Source organism: Rhinoraja longicauda, chromosome 10 (genome assembly GCF_053455715.1).
Source record: "Rhinoraja longicauda isolate Sanriku21f chromosome 10, sRhiLon1.1, whole genome shotgun sequence".
Taxonomy (NCBI): Eukaryota; Metazoa; Chordata; class Chondrichthyes; order Rajiformes; family Arhynchobatidae; genus Rhinoraja; species Rhinoraja longicauda.
The window spans coordinates 43,971,955-43,995,548 of NC_135962.1; the positions used below are offsets into that span (position 1 = coordinate 43,971,955).

General features: G+C 47.1%; 1 protein-coding gene across 1 annotated transcript; it reads right to left on the reverse strand.

Moving 5' to 3' along the window:
• Positions 1-11,175: 11,175 nt before the first annotated feature.
• On the reverse strand, positions 11,176-22,564 carry wdr89 (WD repeat domain 89). Its single transcript, XM_078407203.1, has 3 exons — positions 22,308-22,564; positions 17,014-18,745; positions 11,176-12,225 (listed from the first exon to the last, which is right to left on the reverse strand). The coding sequence occupies exon 2, from the start codon at positions 18,720-18,722 to the stop codon at positions 17,556-17,558; it is 1,167 nt and encodes a 388-aa protein (XP_078263329.1). The 5' UTR covers positions 18,723-18,745; positions 22,308-22,564; the 3' UTR covers positions 11,176-12,225; positions 17,014-17,555.
• Between the last annotated feature and the right edge of the window lie 1,030 nt (positions 22,565-23,594).

Here is a 23,594-nt window from a genome sequence, read left to right on the forward strand (position 1 = left end):
TTGGCCAGCGAGGTCACGTGGGAACGCGACCATGGGGATTGGTCCAGGGAAGGACATCGCTGATTGGCCAGCGATGTCATGGGTGCGTTTGGCGCCCGAATTAGTTAGTTCGTCTGAGTCTTCAAGGAAGACAGTAAGTTTATATTGGTTGTCCTGCGACTTGTTGTTTTGATTCTATATTCGTGTATTGCGGTTGCAATAAACTTCATCTACAACTACAAGTCTCGGACACGCCATAATACCGTGTATAAACAGCGAGGTTTTCCTCAGGTGGCTGGTTGATGAGATCGTGGAGGACCGCCTAGAGGGGGGAGGGAAAGAACAATGGAGGACCTGCCATGGGGGGACCGCTGTAAGGGGGGGGGTGTAAGAACAATGGAGGACCGCCTTGAGCTAAGTGGGGGGGAGAACAATGGACAATCAGGGAGGGTGGGAGAACAATGGACAATGGGGACCCGGCATCGGGGATCCGCTGTGGGGAGGTGAGGGGGTGAGGGTGGGGGGGGGGGGGGGGGGGGGGGGGGGGGGAGGAGAACAAAACGAGGACCCAGCATGCTTTGTAACTTTGTTAGCACTATTGTGGCTGCTATTTGTATGCAACGGGTATGCAAGCAAAGAATTTTGCAATGCCTAGTCACATGTGACAATAAAGTATTCCATTTCATTCGGCAATATTGAACAATTATAAAAGAAAATAACCTCAGCAGGTGAAAAGAACTCCATCTAAATTCAAATTATTTTTATACATGACTGGTCACTGTTATTTTCGAGTAGTTCCTGTGCTCTCCTACATCAACTGCTGTGTGGGGAATGTCACAGTGGACAAGGAAACAAAGATGTTCCCAAACTGGAAACCATGGATGAATAAGGAGGTACAGAATCTGTTGAGGGCACGCAACAATGCCTTTAAATCTGGTGACACTTCAGCATACAGTGTAGCCAGGTCAAACCTCAACAAAGGTATAAAAAGGGCCAAAGACACCCACAGGCAACGGGTGGAAGACCACTTCAATACCACGGACACCAGAAGCGTGTGGCAGGGTGTCAGGGACATCACTGACTACAGGAGGAGCCCTGCCTGCCCCCACAGCGATGTCACACTAACCAACAAGCTAAACACCTTCTTTGCCCGCTTCGAAACTGGCAACACCACCTTGAGTGGAAGAACCCCAGCCAAGGCAGAGGGACAGGTCTTGCAATTGAGTACACAGGAAGTACAACGCGCTCTGTGAAGGGTCAACCCACGCAAGGCTGCAGGCCCGGATGGAGTTCAAGGAAGGATACTTAGGGACTGTGCTGGACAGTTGGCTGAGGTATTCACCAGGATCTTTAAACTGTCGTTATCTCTGGCTACGGTCCCCAAGTGCCTGAAGTCGGCTACCATAGTGCCGGTGCCGAAAAAAGCAGAAATCACCAACCTGAACGACTACCGTCCAGTTGCCCTAACTCCTATAGTCATGAAGTGCTTTGAAAGGCTGGTCCCCTCACACATCAAATCCAGCATCCCTGCCTCACTGGACTCGCATCAATTTGCATACAGAGCAAACAGATCCACAGAGGACGCCATCTCTCTGGCTCTTCACATTGTCCTGACTCACCTGGAGAGACAGGGCACGTGCGTGAGGATGCTATTCATTGACTATAGCTCTGCCTTCAACACGGTCATCCCCACCAAGCTCATCACCAAACGCCACCAGCTAGGTCTCAGCTTGTCGTTATGCGACTGGGTCCTGGACTTCCTGCTGGAGCGACCGCAGGCAGTGAGAATGGGCCCGCACCTGTCCTCCACCATCACCCTGAGTACCGGCACACCACAGGGCTGTGTTCTGAGACCCATGCTCTACTCCCTATTCACACACGACTGTGTTCCTACATTCGACACCAACACCATTGTCAAGTCTGCAGACGACACAACGGTGATCGGGCTGATCACCAACGGTGATGAAATAAACTACAGAGCGGAGGGGCAGAACCTGGCAGACTGGTGCTCTGATAACAACCTGTCCCTAAATACCTCCTAGACCAAGGAGCTGATCATCAACTTCCGTAGGTCACACAACAGGGAATATGCCCCGATCCTTATCAATGGGGTCAGTGTGGAGAGAGTGTCCAGCTTCAAGTTTCTGGGCACTCACATTTCGGAGGACCTAACATGGTCCACTAACACTGCTGCGCTGGTCAAGAAGGCGCAGCAACGATTGTTCTACCTAAGAACACTGAAAAAGTCTGGTCTACCCCAACAGCTGCTGTCGACCTTCTACCGCTGCACCATAGAGAGCATCCTAACACATGGCATCCCTGTGTGATATCTCAGCTGCATGGAGGCAAAGAGGAAAGCTCTTCAGCGGGTAGTTCATAGAGCTCAGAAGACTGTCGGAACACAGCTACCAGCCTTGGAGGGCATCTACAACACACAATGCCTCAGAAAAGTCACCAGCATTCACAAAGACTCCTCATACCCCTGCAATAGTCTGTTCAAACTTCTACCATCGGGCAGACGCTACAAGGCCTTCTACGCCCGCACCTCCAGACTCAGGAACAGCTTCATCCCCAGGGCCATAGCTGCCATGAACCAGTCCTGCTGAGCCAGATGGTCACATCGCACAGTGAACCGGCACAGATCTACTTGCACTTTATTCTGTTTTAAAACTGTTTCTAATTTGTTTCATTGGGTTGTTTAAATTAATACTGATTAGCTAATTAATTTATTGCATCATATGGGAGGCGCATTCCCAATCTCGTTGTACCCCTGTACAATGACAATAAAGATATGTTGTATTGTATTGTATTGTATTGTAGATGATTTATATGAGATCCATGTGAAAAAAGAGATGAGTAAACTTTGCCTGTGCATTTTCAAGGAGCTGAAATGTCATGTTTTTCTAAGTTTACGACTGTGATTTTGATAGTCTACAACTTGATTTCACTATGAGATCCTGTCAAATGTCTTGCTGCGGTCCCTCTAAACTCCGTAGGGGCCTGGTTTCCATCCTGTTAAGCTCGCTTGGTTTTGTTTGCTGCAGTTCGTTGAAACTTACTCAGTTCGCTGGAAAATTTATGATACCATCATACTATGTAACGCATATCAAAAAATGTGAATTAAAAGAACATTGGAGTGTTAATTGGAGTGATATCCAGATGTCTGGAAAATCTGTCAGTCTGGCACCTCCAGTGTCCCAAGCATGCAGGCAACCCGCATTTTAAGGCCATTCAAGTTACGGAAATGCACACATTGCAGGATTCATAAATCATTACCCAAAAATTCAAGATATGGAATAAACTTATGGAATTTGTGTTTGTATGTATTGGGTGGGGGGAGGGGAGGGGGGTAAAAGAATGGCATTCAATGAGGGGTTTGAGATATTTATATACACAACAAAAGACATCCAGGAGTATGTAATCGACCAGATCATTGAAGGTTTCCAGAGGTTTATACATTGAATAACAGATAACCAGAAGTAAGTTATAGACTGGATTCAAAATCATCTTCACCACCCCAATCTACCTGAAATGCCACTTGCAGGAATTATGTACCTGAGGCACACCACTAAACACAGGCCTCCAATCTGAAAAACAAGTTTCCACCATCACTACCCTCTGCTTCCTACCATGAAGCTAATTATTTATACAGTTGGCTGGCTCTCCCTAGATCCGAAGCAATCAAACCTTCCAGAGCAGCTTACCATGTGGAACCTTACCAAAGGCCTTTCTAAAAATCCATGTAGACAACCTCACCAACCTCAGTTACTCCAAAAACTCAAATCATGTGAGACAATCTCCCATGCATGAAACCAGTCTATATTTGGAGTTAAAATCCTCTGCTATAACAATATTATTAGTCTTGCAGCTGTCTGACTATCCCAGCATATTTGTTCTTCCAATTCCTATTGATTAATTAGAGACCTGCAGTACCATGATCATTCCCTTTTTATATCTCAGCTCCAGCCATACAGGAAAATCCTTCAATAATGTCATCTTGGATTACTGCTGTGATGTTCTTCCTATTCAGTAAAGCAATTTCTCCTCCACGTTTACTCACATCTCATCTCATTTGTAGCAACTGTACCCTGGAATGTTAAACTGCAGTGTCCAGTCCCTCCCATGGCCATGTTTCTATAATTGCTTTGGTATCCCAATCTTGTGTGTATCCACGCCCGCTTCATCCACCTCACCTGCCTACTGAACTTGCTGTCCTTGATTTTGTACTGACTTCCAGTCTACCACCTGTCTCCCAGTGTATTGGATTCTGTCCTGCCAGTTTAAAGCCTCTCAAGTAGCACGAGCAAACCTACCGGCCATATAATGGTCCCCCTCCAGTTCAGGTGCAACCCATCCCTTTTATACGGGTCCCTGTTATTATGATCCAAAAATCTAAAACTCTGCCCCCTACACCAACTCCTCAGCTATATATTCACCTGGCCGATCTTCCTATTCCTACCTTCACTGGAACATGGCACTGGGAGTAATCTGGAGATTATTATTAAAGATAATAAATAGCCTATACTCGGGAGTTTTAATCGTGTGGGGAGTAATCCAGAGATTAGTACCCACGTGATTAAAACTCCTGAGCTAGTATAGGCTCTTTATTGTCCTTAATTAGATATTGCTTAATTCAACCACTGAAACTCCTCCTCATTTCATGTCAGTGCTGTTAGACTAAAATGCCCCAGATTCCCTGGATAGCACAAGTGAGAAGAAATTCATTAGTTAGCGGGACAGAGAGGAGAATTCTCCAACAGCAAATGGGACTCCTGGACAGTGTGTTGCCTCTTCAGTGCCAGGATACAGGATGTCTCAAAGCAGTTGCAGAACATTATCAAGGGGAAGAGTGAGCAAGTTGTGCACATTGGCATAAATGACTTAGGTAGGAAAAGGGCTGAGGTCGTTTTTTTAACCTTTTGCCTGACTTGCTATATTCACTCTGCAGGAAGTCAGACATCCCGTATCCTGGCACGGATACAGTACATGTATCACTTGTACTATCCAAGAAATCCTGGGGATTTTAGTCTAACATCGCTGACATGAAATAAGGAGGAGTTTCAGTGGTTGAATTAAGCAGTGTCCAATTAAGTATAATAAAGAGCCTATCCTAGTTCAGGAGTTTTAATCATGTGTATAGAAATACAAAGCTCCTGTACAGCAGGCAGCATAATTTAATCAAATGATCATAGTTCAGTAAGGATGGACTAGGGCCTAAACTAAGGCAGGAGTTTTAATAGTTTGTATAGAGATATGGAGAAAATACTATTCCAAGCAGTTTCTTCTTATACATTGACATAGGATCCAGAATGATATGCTCCAGTTTTGAGTTTGGAGGTGACAATGTGGGACTAATGTAGGGCTTATTACAGACTAAGCAGACTGATGGGGGCAGGAGCTGGCTGATAAGGTGGGCAGGCTGTTAGTTTGTGAGGCAGCACACTCCTTCCATGACTTATGATATATGTGCCTGGGTTCTCAATACTACCCCAAGCACCAAGTGGACATGTTCCTTTCAGTTTAGAGATACAGCGCGGAAACAGGCCCTTCGGCCCACCGAGTCCACACCAACCGGTGATTCCTGCACATTAACACTATCCGACACACACTAGGACCAATTTACCCATACACCAAGCCAATTAACCTACATACCCGAACGTCTTGGAAGTGTGGGAGAAACCGAAGATCTCAGAGAAAACCCACGCAGTCATGGGGAGAATGTACAAACTCTGTACAGACAGCACCCATAGACTGGGACTGCCAAAGTTTCTTGCATGGGAGATCATGTCTTACAAATTTGAGTTTTTGGAGTAACCGAGAAGGTTGGTGAGGTCCATTTATGTTGTCTATATGGATTATTAGCAAGGCCTTTGGTACAGTTCCACACGGTAAGCTGCTCTGGAAGGTTTGATTGCTGAGGATCTAGGGAGAGCTAGCCAACTGGATAAATAATTAGCTTCATGGTGGGAAGCAGAGGGTAGTGATGGTAGAAACTTGCTTTTCAGATTGGAGGCCTGTGTCTCGTGGTGTGCCTCAAGTACATAATTCCTGCAAGTGGCATTACAGGTAGATTGGGGTGGTGAAGTAGATTTTGAATCCAGCCTATAACTTACTTCTTGTTATTTGTTGTTTAATGTATTACCCACCCACCCTGCAGAATCTCTTAATTGGATCCCGATGTAATTCATTCCTAGTTATCTGTTATTCAATGTATAAACCTCTAGAATCCTTCAATTAGATCTGGTCAATTACATGTCTTTTGATGTATATATAAATATCTCAAACCCCTCATTGAATGTCAGTCTTTTACAAAAGGCAATAGACAATAGACAGTAGGTGCAGGAGTAGGCCATTCGGCCCTTCGAGCGAGACTTTGCTAACTCTGCATTAGTTATGGAAAACATTTGAAAATAAAACTGTTAGCAAAATGAACCTTCCATGTTAATAAAAACTCGCCACATTATCTCACATGGGTCAAGAAACGAGTTAAAATTAATAAACAAAATTCCTTATTCCTTTTGCATTGATATATGTAATCCCTTTCCCTGACCCCCCACCCAACACACACAAATTCCCATAAGCGCAAACTTTATTACATATCTTGCATTTTGGGTAATGATTTATGAATCCTGCAATGTGTGCATTTCCGTAACTCGAGTGGCCTTAAAATGCAGGTTACCTGCCTGGCCTCCGACATGCCTGGGACACTGGTGGTGCCAGACCGACAGATTTTCCAGACATCCGGATATCATTTCAATTAACACTCAAATGTTCTTTTAATTCACATTTTTTGATCGAACCTGGGTCTCCGGCACTGCAAGTGTTAAAAGGCAGCAACTCTACCGCCGCGCCACCATGGCTGCCCATTTCTTCGAGGAAAGCTGCAAGCACACCCTTCTATCCTTTTCTCCAACCACCGTGTGATCTTCCCAGCACTACGATGCTAAGAGATTGTCTGTTTTGGGAGTCTGGTATCTGGCAGGCGGACAATATAGCTGACCGACAGTAATGAAAAATGCCTGACTTTAATACAAGCAATGTTGTTAGCAACTGGACGCCAATAAATAAGTATTAAGAAATGTTCCAATGATGACTGCACTCTGACTGTAGCAATCTGTTTTATGCTGACACAATCGGTTAGATTGTTCAAATGCAAGTGCCGAGTTAAATGGGAACGATTTATCTGTAGACAACAGAAAATCAGTGCCTGTGAATGATGACGGAATATTGGCCACGTGCATCGCAAACACTACTCTCAAGTAGATCATGTCAGAAACCGCCAAATTCTTCCAGCGAAACAACAAACTCGTCCAACAATAATAAGTTTTGTCATTGAGAATAAATGACCATGTATTCGATGGAACAAAACATGAAGTCTGCAATTCACGCGACAATGGCCAGCTCAAGAACTGGGCACTGTCTTGTGAATTGCAGAATTCATGTTTTGTTCTAGAGCTGGGCATTGGGTAATGCTCCGAGGAGTGCCGAAGGATATTTCTCTGTGTTTAAGTCAGTATGGAAAAGAATCTTATTGTCATCCTCCACCAGCTCTTTCAAACTACAACTGGTGAAACCGAGGTTGCGCCATCTAGTGACCAAACATTAGAATAAAAGGATGTTATTGTCATTCTCCAGCAGCTCTTTCAAACTGCAACTGGTCAAAACCTTTCAATACTTCCAGTAACCTTTGCTTTCCCTCTCTCTCCATCCCTCCCCATCCCAGTTTTTCAAACAGGCTGACTGTCCTCCTCATTAAAATTTTACATTGTATGCCTCGTTGTCATCTTCCCCTAACTAACAATGATCTATTCTATATTTTCCTTGAACTTCGTCCCTTGAACTCATGTTTTCACACCTTACCCTTCCATATCTCTTGTTTCCCTCTCCCCCGACTCTCAGTCTGAAGAAGGGTCGTGACCTGAAAGGTCACCCATTCCTTCTCTCCAGAGATGCTGCCTGACCTGCTGAGTTACTCCAGCATTTTGTGTCTATCTTCGGTGTAAACCAGCAGCTGCAGTTCCTTCCTACACATTAGAATAACATTGCAGTGGACAGGCATTTGTAGCACAACCTTAATTTTAGATTTACAGTATTTATTTTAATTTTTCTTTAGTTTTGCATTGCTTTCTAAACTCCCAGAAATTCCAACATTAAAGCTGTTCGTCCCCTCTTTTATCTTTACTTATCCCATTCATAATTAGTATTTTTTTTCTTATATCTGACAATATAATCAATTCGTAGAAACAAGGAACTGCAGATGCTGGTTGATACACAAAATGACATAAAGTGCTGGAGTAACTCGGGTCAAGCAGCATCTCTGGAGAACATGAATTGGTGATGTTTTGGGTTGAGACCCTTGTTCAGATTGATTGTGGGGAGGGAAAGAAGAAAGCTGGAAAAGGGGAGAGGCAGAACAAAGCATGGTAGGGATTAGTGGTTGGGGGGGGGGGGGGGGGGGGTTGATAGGCAGATGGTTGGACCAAAGATAAAAGCAGAAGGTGTGAGACAGGATTGAAGAATTGGGGACTGTGAAGCCAGCAGATGGAAAGCGGCAAGGGGGGGGCGGGGGGCAGGGGGAGGGGAAAGTAGCAGGGGGGATAGGAAGGGGGGGAGGCGGAGAGAGGGGGAGAGGGGATGGTTGGGTAGTTAGAGGCTACCTAGAATTGGAGATGTTCAATTGAATTGAATTTTAAAAGTTCATTGGCCAAATATGTATACCTACAAGGAATTTGCTCCGCTCGCAAATAACAACACGACATACAGTAAACAATTAAGAATAAAACATAAAGCATTAAAACATTAAAAATAAAACATTATAGTTTAAACATGTGAATGAAATAAAATACCAGAGCAAAAGGAGGCTACAGACTTTTGGTTATTGAGTAGAGCGTATCTGTTAACCAATTCCATTCCTTATTCCCTTTATCTACCTTAACACGTCTGATTTTATTTCAGTGTTGATCAAAGGCACTGAATTTGTTATTAGTTGATCAACTGCTGCCTTTCTATTATTTTATATTCCTATTGCTGTAATGTTCTGTCTTAACATTTAATTTCAGGATTTTTTATTTCCATACAGCAGAACCCAAATTAAGGGCAGTCAGAATGATCTATTCCAGTGAAACACAGGATGAATGCATGTTATTAATCATTGATACGAATATCACTGTACCTTAATTGGCACACGTGACAATAAAAGACCTTTGAAACCTTTGATAACGACTCCGTTCCAAAATCTCATTTTTTTTAAATGATGGTAATAATATTAATAATAATAATGCATTACATTTATATAGCGCTTTTCAAACACTCAAAGACGCTTTACAGGGATTACTAGAACATAGAGAAGAAAATAAATAGATAAATAAGTAAACGAACAGAAAAAGGAGACAGAAGGTGAGGTGACGGTCAGTGGTTGAAGGCAATGCTGAACAGGTGAGACTTCAGTGATGTTTTGAATGTGGTGAGTGAGGAGGAGTCCCTGACGGTTTGGGGTAGTGAGTTCCAGAGGGTGGGAGCAGCGATGGAGAAAGCCCTGTCCCCCCAGGATCTGAGTTTGGTCCGGATGGGGGGGGGGGGACAGGAGGTTGGCAGCAGCAGAGCGGAGGGTGGAGGTGGGAGTGTATCTGTGGAGGAGGTCAGTCAGGTAGGATGGGGGCAGGTTATGGAGGGCTTTGTAGGTCATGAGGAGGATTTTGTACTGGATTCTCTGGGGGATGGGGAGCCAGTGGAGCTTGTAAAGGACGGGGGTGATATGGTCACGGATCGGGGAGTGGGTGAGTAGACGGGCAGCGGAGTTTTGAATGTATTGAAGTTTACTGATGATTTTTGAGGGTGAGCCATAGAGGAGGCTGTTGCAGTAGTCCAGACGGGAGGTGATGAAGGCGTGGATGAGGGTTTCTGCAGCTGTGGAGGAGGGATGGACGGAGACGGGCGATGTTTTTGAGGTGGAAGAAGGCTGTCTTGGTACATACCATATCTGCCATTTTCTGAGGTTCATTTATTTTGGTTTAAAATTGTGACTAGTAATAATTTTCAAATCAGAATAGGTTTGGCTCCAGGTCACTCTTAGCTCTCTTCCAATATGCATCAACATGTTTAGGAGGAACTGCAGATGCTGGTGTAAATCGAAGATAGACACAAAAAGCTGGCGTAACTCAGCGGGACAGGCAGACTGAAGTCTGAAGGGTCTCGACCCGAAACGTCACCCATTCCTTTTCTCCAGAGATGCTGCCTGTCCAGCTGAGTTACTCCAGCATTTTGTGTCAATCTTTGATGCATCAGCATGTTATTGTGCTGACTTTGACAGCGGCTGAGAAAAAAGATGTCTGTGGAATATAATTATTTTCACTTTTACTCTGCAACTGGAGATGAGGGAAAGCCAAGAAAAATCTAAATAAAATGTTAAATCATGGTCTTTTTTTCCCCATATGCGTATCTAGGTTATTTGTGCCAGTTCTGCACAAAACACATTGTAGGCCATTTTCATCCAAAGTCCTGTCAATTACTGAGGATATCTCACTGGGAAAAGTTCCCACCTCCCTCTGGCTTTATTCATGACAAGCTGGAATGAGAGTTCAATAGTTTGCTCAGTGAACTATAGATGATCAGTTTCAGCACTATATTTCTTATCATGTGCTTCATAATAACACTCAATGGGATGTCTTCCTGCTACATAATATGATCCAAAATGTCTTCTCAGTGAGTTGAACATTTAATGAAGTGCATTAAATGATTACAAAACAGTTGTCGATAACACTAAGATTGGCGTAGTAGTTAATAGTGTGGATGGGTAAAACAATAGCAGATGGGAATCAACACGAGTCATTCATTTGAATGCAAAAAAGGCAAATGGGACCAATTTTTGTTCAAATTACAAAAGAACAGGGAAGCAAAGGACTCCATAAAACCTTAAACCAAATATGTAGGTAAATACACAAAATATTATGTCAATGAGTAGTGTTACTCGAGTTGTACAAAACCTTGATCAGACGTAAGCACTGGAATTTTGATACTCCACATATTTTTTAAAAATGTGTTTTGAGTTACAACACTGATTTGCTGGAATGATAATATTTAAAAATGTCAAATTATAATGAAAGATTTATAGGCAGAATATTTCCTTGGCTTTATTAACTATTTTGAGCCATCTCTATGTCACTCTGTCAATAATTTTAGGTAGGATTGATACAAATTATTTCCTCTGAAGAATATCACAGGATATACCATCACTAGATGCAAGAACAGCTTCTTTCACACGGTTATCAGACTCTTCAACTGACCTCTCTTATGCTAAGTGTAATAAAATAACTGCAGATGCTGGTACAAATCGAAAGTATTTATTCACAAAATGCTGGAGTAACTCAGCAGGTCAGGCAGCATCTCAGGAGAGAAGAAATGGATGACGTTTCGGGTCCAGACCCTTCTTCAGACTGATGTCAGGGGGGTGGGACAAAGGAAGGATATAGGTGGAGACAGGAAGACAGTGGTAGATCTGGGAAGGGGAGGGGAAGAGAGGGACAGAGGAACTATCTAAAGTTGGAGAAGTCAATGTTCATACCACTGGGCTGCAATATGAGGTGCTGTTCCTCCAATTTCCGGTGGGCCTCACTATGGCACTGCATGCTACGGATTAATTTCCAATCTCCCTCACCGGCCTTTGCACTTTTTTTATCTGCACTCTCTCTATATTTTGTATTGTTTCTTTTGCTCTTTGCTGCACTTGCATGTCCTATGGTTATTTAGGATGTTACACAAACTTCTTTTCCATTGTATCTTTGCACATCTGACAATAATAAAGCAATACCAATTAGATCAAGGCTAATAGTGAAATTATAAAATACTTTAGCTACCTGACGGATAGTGAAAAATGCTGGACTGCCAGGAATGGGCAGGGCAGCTTTTCCAAATGAAAAAATAATTTCCATTGTCAATATGAAGGAAAAGATAAAAAGTCTCGACCCGAAACGTCACCCATTCCTTCTCTCCCGAGATGCTGCCTGACCTGCTGAGTTTTGTACCAGCATCTGCAGTTATCTTCTTATACTAAAGATAAAAAGTTGTTCCGTGTGATTTATGCTCTATGCCACATATATTATCAGACTTGTACAATTTTCCTTGGAAATTTTGAACACAGAAATCATTGTTAGCCAAGAGTGAGTTACCGGATGATGGAGGATGTCTAATGTTGTGCCTCTATTTAGGGAGTGTTGCAAGGTAAAACGTGGGAATTAGAGCCTAGTAAGCCTAGATGGTTATGCATGCAACCTATACTGTAGCTACCTTATCACCACTAACCACGCCCCATCCTATTAGTACAACTGTAGTCTCCTCCCTTTGTTCCACCCTTTTAGGTCCCGGTACGTCTGAAGGCTGGATGCAGTCAGTGCTGGGACGTGTGTGCCATGTGCTATAATAAACTACCAGTAAAGGTTACAGTGTGTCAGAGAACACTCCTTTACATGGTGTCAGGAGTGGGATGCGAGCGTTTCCCGTTTACCGGTTTTCATTTATTTTGTTCCCGTTAGTGCCCAGTTTCGGGTTTCCCTCGATATGGCGTCCTCATGCCGAAAGCCATCTCCCCTTGTCTTCGATGCCGACATTGCGGAACGATGGTCGACTTTTGTGATGGACTACACTCACTACGTCAATATTGCGAACCGGAACGACCCAGCCGCGGTCAAAGCATCACTTTTGCTCAACCTGGCCGGTCCCGACGCAATGAAGAGAGCTCAAGCCTTTGTCTATGCACCAGCGGTCCTGGATGACAACGACCAGCCGGTCGAGCCAGCTGAATCGGCCGACGACCCGGTATGTCTTTTGCGCAAATTCGCGGAGCTATGCGACCTGCCCTCCAACCGTATACTGGAGCGGGCCAGGTTCTTCTCACGCAAGCAACAGCCGGATGAACCTGTTGAATGCTTCATTGCCGACCTGCAACACCTTGCCCAGCGGTGCCGATTCGAAACCATGCGCGACCAGCTCGTCAGAGACATTCTCGTTACCGGTATGGTCGATCAGAAGCTGCGTGCCGACCTGCTGCAACGGCCTGACCTAACCCTGACTCAAGCAATGCATGCGTGCCGCATTGCCGAAGTGGTCCACCATCCTCACGGACAGAGGGGGTCTGACGACCGAGCCGTAAATTTAACTGGAGTTGCTGGACAACGACGGATGAGGGAGAACTTTCGCCCTCCACAGCGGCCCGTTCGCACACCCCGGGACCCAAGATCTAACAAGTGTCCTAACTGCAGCTACGTACACTCCTCAGAATCACAGTGCCCAGCCCTTGGGAAGACATGCAATTTCTGCGGGAGAAGAAACCATTTTGCAGCTGCCTGCCGATCCCGTGGGAAAGTTCCCTCAGCTCCCAGACAACTCCTAGACAATCTTTTGCAGGTTGATAGCGAGATGGACTCTGAGCCCAGCTTTTCCACGGGAGATGTAAGTATTTACACTCTCCTCCACAGCCGATCTCGCCTCCCCGATCCTTCTGTGAACATAACTGTCAACAATAAGTGTTTCTCTGCTAAACTTGACACGGGGGCGAAGGTGAACGTAATGTCAACAAAGCTGTTCCACCGGATAAGGAATAATGAGCTGCTGATTGCCGACCGCTCTGTTTTGCGTGCCTATGGGGGAGAGGAACTAACACCTGTGGGGAGGGCGACCTTCCACTGCGTGCTGCAGGAAGGTTCCCAGGACCTGTCTTTCTTCATTCTGGACAGTGACTGTGTGACGTTGCTTAGCAACCGGGCATGCCAGGATCTTGGGCTGGTGTCGTTTAACCATACGGTCCACAAGGTGCAACCTGTGATGGATCCACTATGTGAGTACCCAGACCTGTTTGACGACAAGCTGGGGAAGCTGCCGGTGGTGTACAAGATCGCGACAGACCCATCTGTGGAGCCCGTGATCCGTCCACCCCACAGGGTGTCTTTTGCCATGAAGGGCAAAGTGGAGAATATGCTCAAGGACATGGTCAACATGGGAGTGCTGGAGGCTGTCAGCGATCCAACCGTATGGGTCTCCACCATGGTCGCCACGTTGAAGAAAGGAAAAAATGAGATACGGGTGTGCATTAACCCCAAGGACTTAAATATGGCAATTAAACGGCCCCACTACCCCATGAGGACTGTCGAAGATGTTGCCGCCCAGGTGGGACAAGCTACTGTGTTCTCCGTCCTCGATGCAAGGAGCTCGTTTTGGCAGATACCCCTGGACAAACGCTCCACGGATCTGACCACGTTCAGCACGCCCTTCGGCAGGTTTAAGTTTTTACGGATGCCGTTCGGCATCAACTCTGCCAGCGAGGTATTTCAGCGTTCTATGGAACAACTATTTGCAGGTCTGCCCTGCGCGATTATTGTGGATGACATTCTGGTCTATGGGAGGGACGTGGCCGAACATGACCACAACCTCCGGCGGATTTTGGACCGTGCCCGGCAGATAAATTTGAAGCTCAATCGGTCAAAGTGCAAGTTCCGGGTGCCTGAGGTCACATACGTCGGACACATCTTCACAGCCCAAGGGTTAAAGCCAGACCCGCAAAAGACCAGCGCCATCTCTGAGCTGCCGGCCCCGACTGACGCTGTCAGTCTGCAGCGCTTCCTGGGCATGGTGAACTACCTGGGGAAGTTTATCCCCGACCTCAGCGAGTTGAGCGCACCCCTGAGACAACTCACAAAGAAGGACATTGCCTGGGCATGGTTTCCACACCACCAGCAGGCGTTCGACCTGCTGAAGACGAGGCTGGTCAGCACACCAACACTAAGGTTTTTTGATCTGCTGCTTCCAATCGTGGTCACCTGCGACGCCTCCCGATTTGGACTGGGTGCTGCCTGCCTGCAACTCCACGCTGACGACTCGCTGCGGCCTATCTCCTATGCCTCTAGGACAATGACGGCCACAGAGCAACGCTATGCTCAGATAGAGAAGGAGCTGCTGGCGGTGGTTTTCGCGTGTTCGAAGTTTAGAGACTTCTTATTCGGCACCAGGTTCACCATTGAAACGGATCACCAGCCACTGGTGACAATACTTAATAAACCGATACACTGCGCTCCTGCCAGACTACAGCGGATGATGCTGCAGCTACAGCGCTTTGACTTTAAGATCGTATATAAGAGGGGCACCGAGATGCATGTGGCTGATGCACTGTCCCGGGCCCCCCGGACCTCCTGCGACCAGCACCCCTTCGAGCAGTCGGACTTACAGGTACTGAACGTCAACTTCGTCCCTTCTCACCAGCTGAAATGCCTGGTTGAACACACCGCAAACGACCCCGACCTGCAGCAGCTTGCTGCTGTCATCAAGCGCGGGTGGCCCACCAAGCGGAATTCGTTGCCTGCCAGCGTCCACCCCTATTTTTTGGTCCGCGATGAGTTAGTCCTCCGGGATGGTATTATTATCAAAGGGCACAAGGTTGTCATCCCGGAATCACTGCGTGGCTTGTATTTTGATGCCGCCCACATGGGACATCCCGGTGCAGATGCCACCATCTCACATGCCCAGGACCAGTACTACTGGCCGGCCATGGCTAAATACATCCAAGCCCGAGTCGATTCCTGTCCGGACTGTCACTCGCTTGCCCCGCATCAGCAAAGACAGCCACTTTTGCAGCAGCCTGCACCTGAAATGCCCTGGACTTCTCTGGCTGCCGACATTTTCGACTGGCGTGGTAAGCAATACCTTGTGCTAGTAGACTCTTACTCGAATTGGTTCGAGGTGGACTTCCTCCCTGCCATCACCTCCGAGATGGTGATCAGCAAGCTTCGCCGCCACTTTGCCACGTTTGGTTCCCCTGTCCGGCTGCAGACAGACAACGGTCGCCAGTTCACCAGCGCTGAGTTTCGAGCGTTTGCTACAAAGTGGAACTTTAATCATTTCACTAGCAGCCCGGAGTACCCTCAAAGCAATGGTCTAGCGGAACGGGCGGTCCGGAGCGCTAAGCACCTGCTTGAACAAACCCGCCTCTCGAACGGGGATTTCTATCAGTGTCTCCTGAACCTTCGCAACATTTCTCGAGACATTTCCATGGGATCCCCTGCCCAGCGACTCATGTCCCGAGTTGTCCGCCCTCCGATGCCTATTGCCCAGCAGTCCCTGATGCCTAAAGTCCTGCAGCCTGCTGATGTCCAGAAACGTATTGCAAAAAAACACGAGATCCAGCGACGGTCGCATGATAAATCCTGCCGCCCTCTTTCTCCACTGATGCCGGGACAGGTCGTCCGTTTGCAGACGTCCACCGGCTATTCCCGACTTGCCACCGTCGTCGGGTTTGACACCGCGCCACGTTCCTACCTCGTGGATTTCGAAGGGACTGTCTACAGACGCAGCCGCCAGCACCTGTTGGCGGTTAACGAGCCCAAACCACCTCCTGCGGTTCCGTATACCCCTCCATCGCGTGTCGAGCCTTCCTCCACTAACGTACCCTCTGCTCCCTGCATGCCACGGTCGGTCCTTTTGCCTCGGGTAGCCCCCCCTGCTCCTCCCGGGCTTGCTCCCCAGGCTCTGTTGTCCCCTGCAAAATCTTCTCTCTCTCCAACTTCAACTCGTTCTACCCCTTCATTTTCGCCTGGCTCTCCTGTGTCCCTCCGTTCCCCCTGCAAGCTGGGTTCTCCACCCAGCTTCTCTCCTCCTGTTTCTGTTCTTGTCCCCCCTCCTACTCTTTCGGGCGGGGAGGGTGAAGGTGCTGTGCGCACTCGCTCGGGTCGGATTGTAAAACCTCCGGCTCGCTACGGAGAATATGTCTAGCTTTGCAGGTACTGTATAATAATCCTGCTACTGTAGTAACTTGTTTGAATTGTAAGGGGAAGGATGTAGATGGTTATGCATGCAACCTATACTGTAGCTACCTTATCACCACTAACCACGCCCCATCCTATTAGTACAACTGTAGTCTCCTCCCTTTGTTCCACCCTTTTAGGTCCCGGTACGTCTGAAGGCTGGATGCAGTCAGTGCTGGGACGTGTGTGCCATGTGCTATAATAAACTACCAGTAAAGGTTACAGTGTGTCAGAGAACACTCCTTTACACTTAACATCTGCATTAGGAAAGTAACTGGAGAAGAGTCTGAGGGGTGATACATGGGCAGCACAGTGACACAGCTGGTAAAGCTGCTGCCTCACAACATCCAAAATCCTGGGTTTGATGTTGACCTCGGGTGCTGTCTGTGTGGAGTTTACACATTCTCCCTGTGACCATGTGGGTTTCCCCCGCGTGCTCCAGTTTCCTTCCACATCCCTAAGTTGTGAAAGTTTGTCGGTTAATTGATCTCTGTAAATGACCCACTAAAATTTGATTTATGGTAGAAAGATACGTTTTTAATATCAAAAAGCAAGAAAATAATAATTATGCAAATTGAATTCCAACTCTCGCCCTATCTTTTTCATTGCCTTTCACTCATGCACTTTTTCCAATTAAAATGACATTGTTTGGATGCAGTTTAAAGCTGCCAATTTCCTGCCATAAAATGGCTAAATTGCCATTAGACATGAAGAATTGTTTTTCTCTGAGCAAAATCGAAGTTAATCTCTTGGAATTCAGCTGTGCCAAATACAAGCGTGCATCTACAGGTCTTATTTCTTGCTTTTGTAAGTACTTTTGCCATGAACTCGCATTTTTATCTGCACATCAGAAGGAAGTTTCATTGTTGGCTTCTTTGCTGTGGTTGTTTCTATGGCATTTGGTTTCCATAAAACCAGTTGAGAGTCTTCCCCACACGTCAACAAAGAATTATCCTCAGGATCCCAGTAGAAGGCACGAACTGTAGCTGAGTGTCCATCCCGTAGAGAATACATGTGGGCAAGGCCACCGGCTTCACAGTCTAAGAAGTGAAGCTTCCCCATATGGCTGCCGCCCAACACAAACAATCGATCGGCTTTCTTGTGGTAAAAACCTCCAATCAGGTATTCCAGAGAGCCACTGTCCAACTTCAAGCTCTCTCTGGCATCCTGCATCTTAACCAGTGTGATGGGCTCATCGCTATGGAGATGGGCGAGATCCCATAGAAAGAAACCTTCGTCATGGGTCAAACAAAAAATCTGCTGGTGCTGCTTACCGGACCAACCAATGAAACTGACAGAAGAATCAGAGTTGCAAGTTGCAAGGAGAGCATCATCTTCTGTTTCTTGGCTGATGTCAAAAATGTTGACCAACCCGTCTATTGAGCCTGATGCCACCATGTTGGGATTTGTGGGGTGGAAACGCACTTGGGTGATGTCATTGTTGTGGGTCTCCGAATACACCCCGAGAGGTCCCTGAGCTCCAGGACAATCCGCATTTGTTCCACTTCGAGCATCCCAGAAAACCATGTAAGCATCTTCTTCAATCTTTTCCGTTCCGGCGCAGATAACTAAATCGTCACAGCTAATATCAAAGCTGGTAAAGGCATTGTTAGGGTAGCCTTTAAAAATCTGCACTGCATTGGTGCTAGACGAACGCACATCCCAGCACATCAGTGTCCCATCACACGATGCAGAGTAGAGTAACTGGCTGTTAGTTTGTGCAAATCTTATTCCACTTATAGGAGCAGAATGGCCCTGGAACTGTTGAACCAGAGCCAGAGTCTGTTTATTGTATACACGTATGGAGTGGTTGGAACATGAAACAGCAACTAGATGGCTACTTTGACCAGTGGGTGATTTGATGCAGTCAATATCCAGCAGGTAGGTTAAATCATCAGTTTTCTGTGTCGATCTCTTTGCAATGCGCAGGTCATGAAACCACCGCTCAATCTCCTCCATGAGTGAAGTTATCCCTCCACGATCTTAATGGTAATATGGAATGAGATAAATAAGCAAATATAAGTACACTGACAAACTTCATCCTGTCCAACATATTTTGGCAACAAAAAGACACATTTTTAGTGGTGTTCTCCAAGTTGTCCATTAAAAATTTGATGCATTCAGTAGCCAACGGCTCAAATTTCTAACTCTTGATTGTTAAGACTAAGAAAGTCACTTTTGATCCACAAAACAAAGGTTACATTTCAAATCCACCACATGAAATCCACAAATGCATTTCCCCCCCTCACAATGCACTGGATGATGAGCAAGAAAGGAAATTCCGAATGATTTTTTCCCAACTGTGACTCAGAAACACAACAGCTCTCGTAACAGTTCACTCCAATAAAAATATGGGAACTCAGTTTCAAGCCAGATGATGAAATGTGTTGTTCAGCCTGGAGTTAATAAAACCTCTTGTAAAATATGATTTTCCAACTCCACTGGTTGAGAGGTCCCGATTACACTGATCATTTGAACACCAACAACTGATTGAAACAATAAAAATGGCTTTACTTTCTTCCTTTTGTTTCCAAAGCTGAGACTTATAAAACCCTAATGTAATTTTCATCATTTCCAATTCAGAACTATAGAATAGAATACTACCAGCTACCCCCTTGGTCTATTCCAAGCAGCTTCGAACAAGCAAGCATAGGTGTCAGAGGTTATGGGGAGAAGGCAGGAGAATGGGGTTAGGAGATAGATAGATCAGCCATGATTGAATAGTGGAGTAGACTTGATGGGTCAAATGGCCTAATTCTACTCCTATCACTTATGACCTTATGAAGCCCAAGATTGTCTCTCTTGTTGATGAATTCTACAATCTGCCATCCCTGGCCCAAGTAACTGTCTCGATGTTCATCAAAGGACACTTCATCCCTTCTCTGGACCTGGTCCCCATCTCAAAAACTAAAACTGGTTCTTCAGCCCACCATGTTCATGTCAACAATCAAGTACCCACCTACAGTAATCCAATTTACTAAACATCTATTCCTTCATCTAAAATTTTTAAAAACTAAAAAGGGTGTAGAGAAGATTTTCAAGGGTGTTGCCAGGACTCGGTGGGCCTGAGTTATTGGGAGAGCTTGAGCAGGCTAGGACTTTATTGCTTGGAGCACAGAAAGATGAGGGGTGATCTGAGAGGTGTACAAGATCATGAGGGGAATAGATCTGGCAAATGTAGTCTTTTGCCTAGAGTGGGGGGAATCGAGAAGCAGAGGACATAGATTTAAGGTGTGACAAGGAGATTGGGAACTGGAGGAGTAACTTTTTATAAAAACACAAAGTGTGCTGGATATACGGAACGAGCTACCGGAGGTGGTAGTTGAAGAACTATCATAACGTCATGGACAATAGACAATTGGTGCAGGAGGAGGCCATTCGGCCCTTTGAGCCAGCACCGCCATTCAATGTGATCATGGCTGATAATTCTCAATCAGTACCCCGTTCCTGCCTTCTCCCCATACCCCTGACTCCGCTATCCTTAAGAGCTCTATCTAGCTCTCTCTTGAATGCATTCAGAGAATTGGCCTCCACTGCCTTCTGAGGCAGAGAATTCCACAGATTCACAACTCTCTGACTGAAAAAGTTTTTCCTCATCTCAGTTCTAAATGGCCTACCCCTTATTCTTAAACTGTGGCCCCTTGTTCTGGACTCCCCCAACATTGGGAACATGTTTCCTGCCTCTAACGTGTCCAACCCCTTAATAATCTTATACGTTTTGATAAGATCTCCTCTCATCCTTCTAAATTCCAGTCATAAAGAGACATTTGGACATATACATGGATAGGATAGGTTTAGAGGGCTACGGGCCAACCACAGGCAGGTGAGGCTAGTGTGGATGGGGTATGTTGTTCGGCATGGGCAAGTTGGGCCAACTGGCTGTTTCCACGTTGTGTGTCTCTGAGCAAAGTATGTTTATAGTGTATATAAAATGATGCGAGGTATGGATAGAGATAGTCAGAACCTTTTTCACGGTTGAAATGTCCAACACTGGAGGGCTAAGCTATAATGTGAGAAGTGTGAAAGAGATGTGCAAGGTATTTTTTTACACTCGGGGAGTAATGGAGACCTGAAACGCATTGCCAGGAATGGTCGAGGCAGATATATTAGTGGCATTTAAGAGGTTTTTAGATAGGCACCTGGACGTGCAGTGAGTAGAGGGATATAGATCATGTACAGGTAAATGAGATCAGTTTAACTTGGCATTATATTCCGCACAAACATTGTGCCCCGTGCTGCGTTGTTTAGTGTAAATTCCAGCTGACCTCCTTGTCCTTCTCAGACTCCAGCTTTTACTTCCCTCTCCTTACCCCCTCCATCTCTCCTCACCCCCTCCACCTCCTGTCTAATTAACCCCTCCACCTCCCCTCTCCTTACCCCCTCAACCTCCCCTCTCCTTACCCCCTCCACCTCCCCTCTCCTTACCCCCCTCCACCTCCCCTTACAATTCCACCTCCCCTTACCCCCTCTACGTCCCCTCTCCTTACCCCCTCAACCTCCCCTTACCCCCCTCCCCTCACAACTCCACCTCTCCTCTCCTCACCCCTCCACCTCTCCTCTTCCACCCCTCTCCTTATCCCCTCCACCTCCCGTCTAATTAACCCCTCCACCTCCCCTCTCCTTACCCCCTCCACCTCCCCTCTCCTTACCCCCTCCACCTCCCCTCCTCCACCTCACCACCTCCCCACTCCTTACCCCCTCCACCTCCCCTCCTCCACCTCACCACCTCCCCACTCCTTACCCCCTCCACCTCCCCTCCTCCACCTCACCACCTCCCCACTCCTTACCCCCTCCACCTCACCACCTCCCCACTCCTTACCCCCTCCACCTCCCCTCCTCCACCTCACCACCTCCCCACTCCTTACCCCCTCCACCTCCCCTCCTCCACCTCACCACCTCCCCACTCCTTACCCCCTCCACCTCACCACCTCCCCACTCCTTACCCCCTCCACCTCCCCTCCTCCACCTCACCACCTCCCCACTCCTTACCCCCTCCACCTCCCCTCCTCCACCTCACCACCTCCCCACTCCTTACCCCCTCCACCTCACCCCTCCCCTCATCCCTCCACCTCACCCCCTCACCCCTCCCCTCCTCCCCTCCCCTCACCACCCCCCCTCACCCCTCCCCTCTCCTTACCCTCCACCTCACCCCTCCCCTCATCCCTCCACCTCCCCCTCCTTCCTTCACTTTCTCTCCTTCCCTCCTTCTCCTTTACCCTCTCCCCCCCCCCCCCCCCTTCTTTGATCTCATCCCCCCGCCGGCCTGCAACCTTGTAGACCGGGCCCCAGCTGCACACAGCATGGGCCTGAGAGCCTGGCCTTTGCTCCACAGCCGCCGGGCCGCGTGTGGATCATACACAGCCGCCGGGCTAGGCCCCACCGTTACGCCGGCTCTCACTCGCCCAGTCAGCCGTGGGCCCGAGCAAGCGGCGCGGTGCGGTGCGGCGCGGAGGCCGAGGCCGAGGTCGGGCAGCTGCGGGAGGCGGCCGGCATTGCAGCCCCTCTCCGCCTGGGGCACGGCGGAGTTTGCGAGCCTTCACCTACCTGGCAGTGGTCACAGAGCCGCCGGACAACCATCGCCATCGCCATCGCCATCGCCATCGCCATCGCCGGGCGGGGCGGGGTTTAAAGGACGGCGTGCATTCAGTCCCCGTGCAACCTCTTGCATTAAATGAACAGGGACCCAGACCACTCACTCACTCACCGCATATTAGCATTCACACCCCACGCATCCACGCATCCCTTTGCATTCAAAGGGGGCGGGAAACATTCACTCCCTCTGCTTTAAAGGAACAGTGACCATTCACTCTCCATGCATTAAAGGAACAGTGACCATTCACTCTCCATGCATTAAAGGAACAGTGACCATTCACTCCCTCTGCATTAAAGGAACAGTGACCATTCACTCTCCATGCATTAAAGGAACAGTGACCATTCACTCTCCATGCATTAAAGGAACAGTGACCATTCACTCTCCATGCATTAAAGGAACAGTGACCATTCACTCTCCATGCATTAAAGGAACAGTGACCATTCACTCTCCATGCATTAAAGGAACAGTGACCATTCACTCTCCATGCATTAAAGGAACAGTGACCATTCACTCTCCATGCATTAAAGGAACAGTGACCATTCACTCTCCATGCATTAAAGGAACAGTGACCATTCACTCTCCATGCATTAAAGGAACAGTGACCATTCACTCTCCATGCATTAAAGGAATCACAGCCCCTTACAATATATTATACGAACAAGGGGATCACAGCTTAAGGATAAGGGGGAAGTCTTTTAATACCGAGATGAGAAAACATTTCTTCACACAGAGAGTGGTGAATCTGTGGAATTCTCTGCCACAGAAGGTAGTTGAGGCCAGTTCATTGGCTATATTTTAAGAGGGAGTTAGATGTGGCCCTTGTGGCTAAAGGGATCAGGGGGTATGGAGAGAAGGCAGGTACAGGTTACTGAGCTGGATGATCAGCCATGATCATATTGAATGGGGGTGCAGGCTCGAAGGGCCGAATGGCCTACTCCTGCACCTATTTTCTATGTTTTCTATGTCTATGAGCTGGGCGCATTCACTTCCCATATAATTAATTAGACTGCAGGCATTTATTCCGCTTGTATTTAGACAATAGATGCAGGAGGAGGCCATTCAGCCCTTCGTGCCAGCACCGCCATTCAATGTGATCATGGCTGATCATTCTCAATCAGTACCCCGTTCCTGCCTTCTCCCCATACCCCCTGACTCCGCTATCCTTAAGAGCTCTATCTAGCTCTCTCTCGAATGCATTCAGAGAATTGGCCTCCACTGCCTTCTGAGGCAGAGAATTC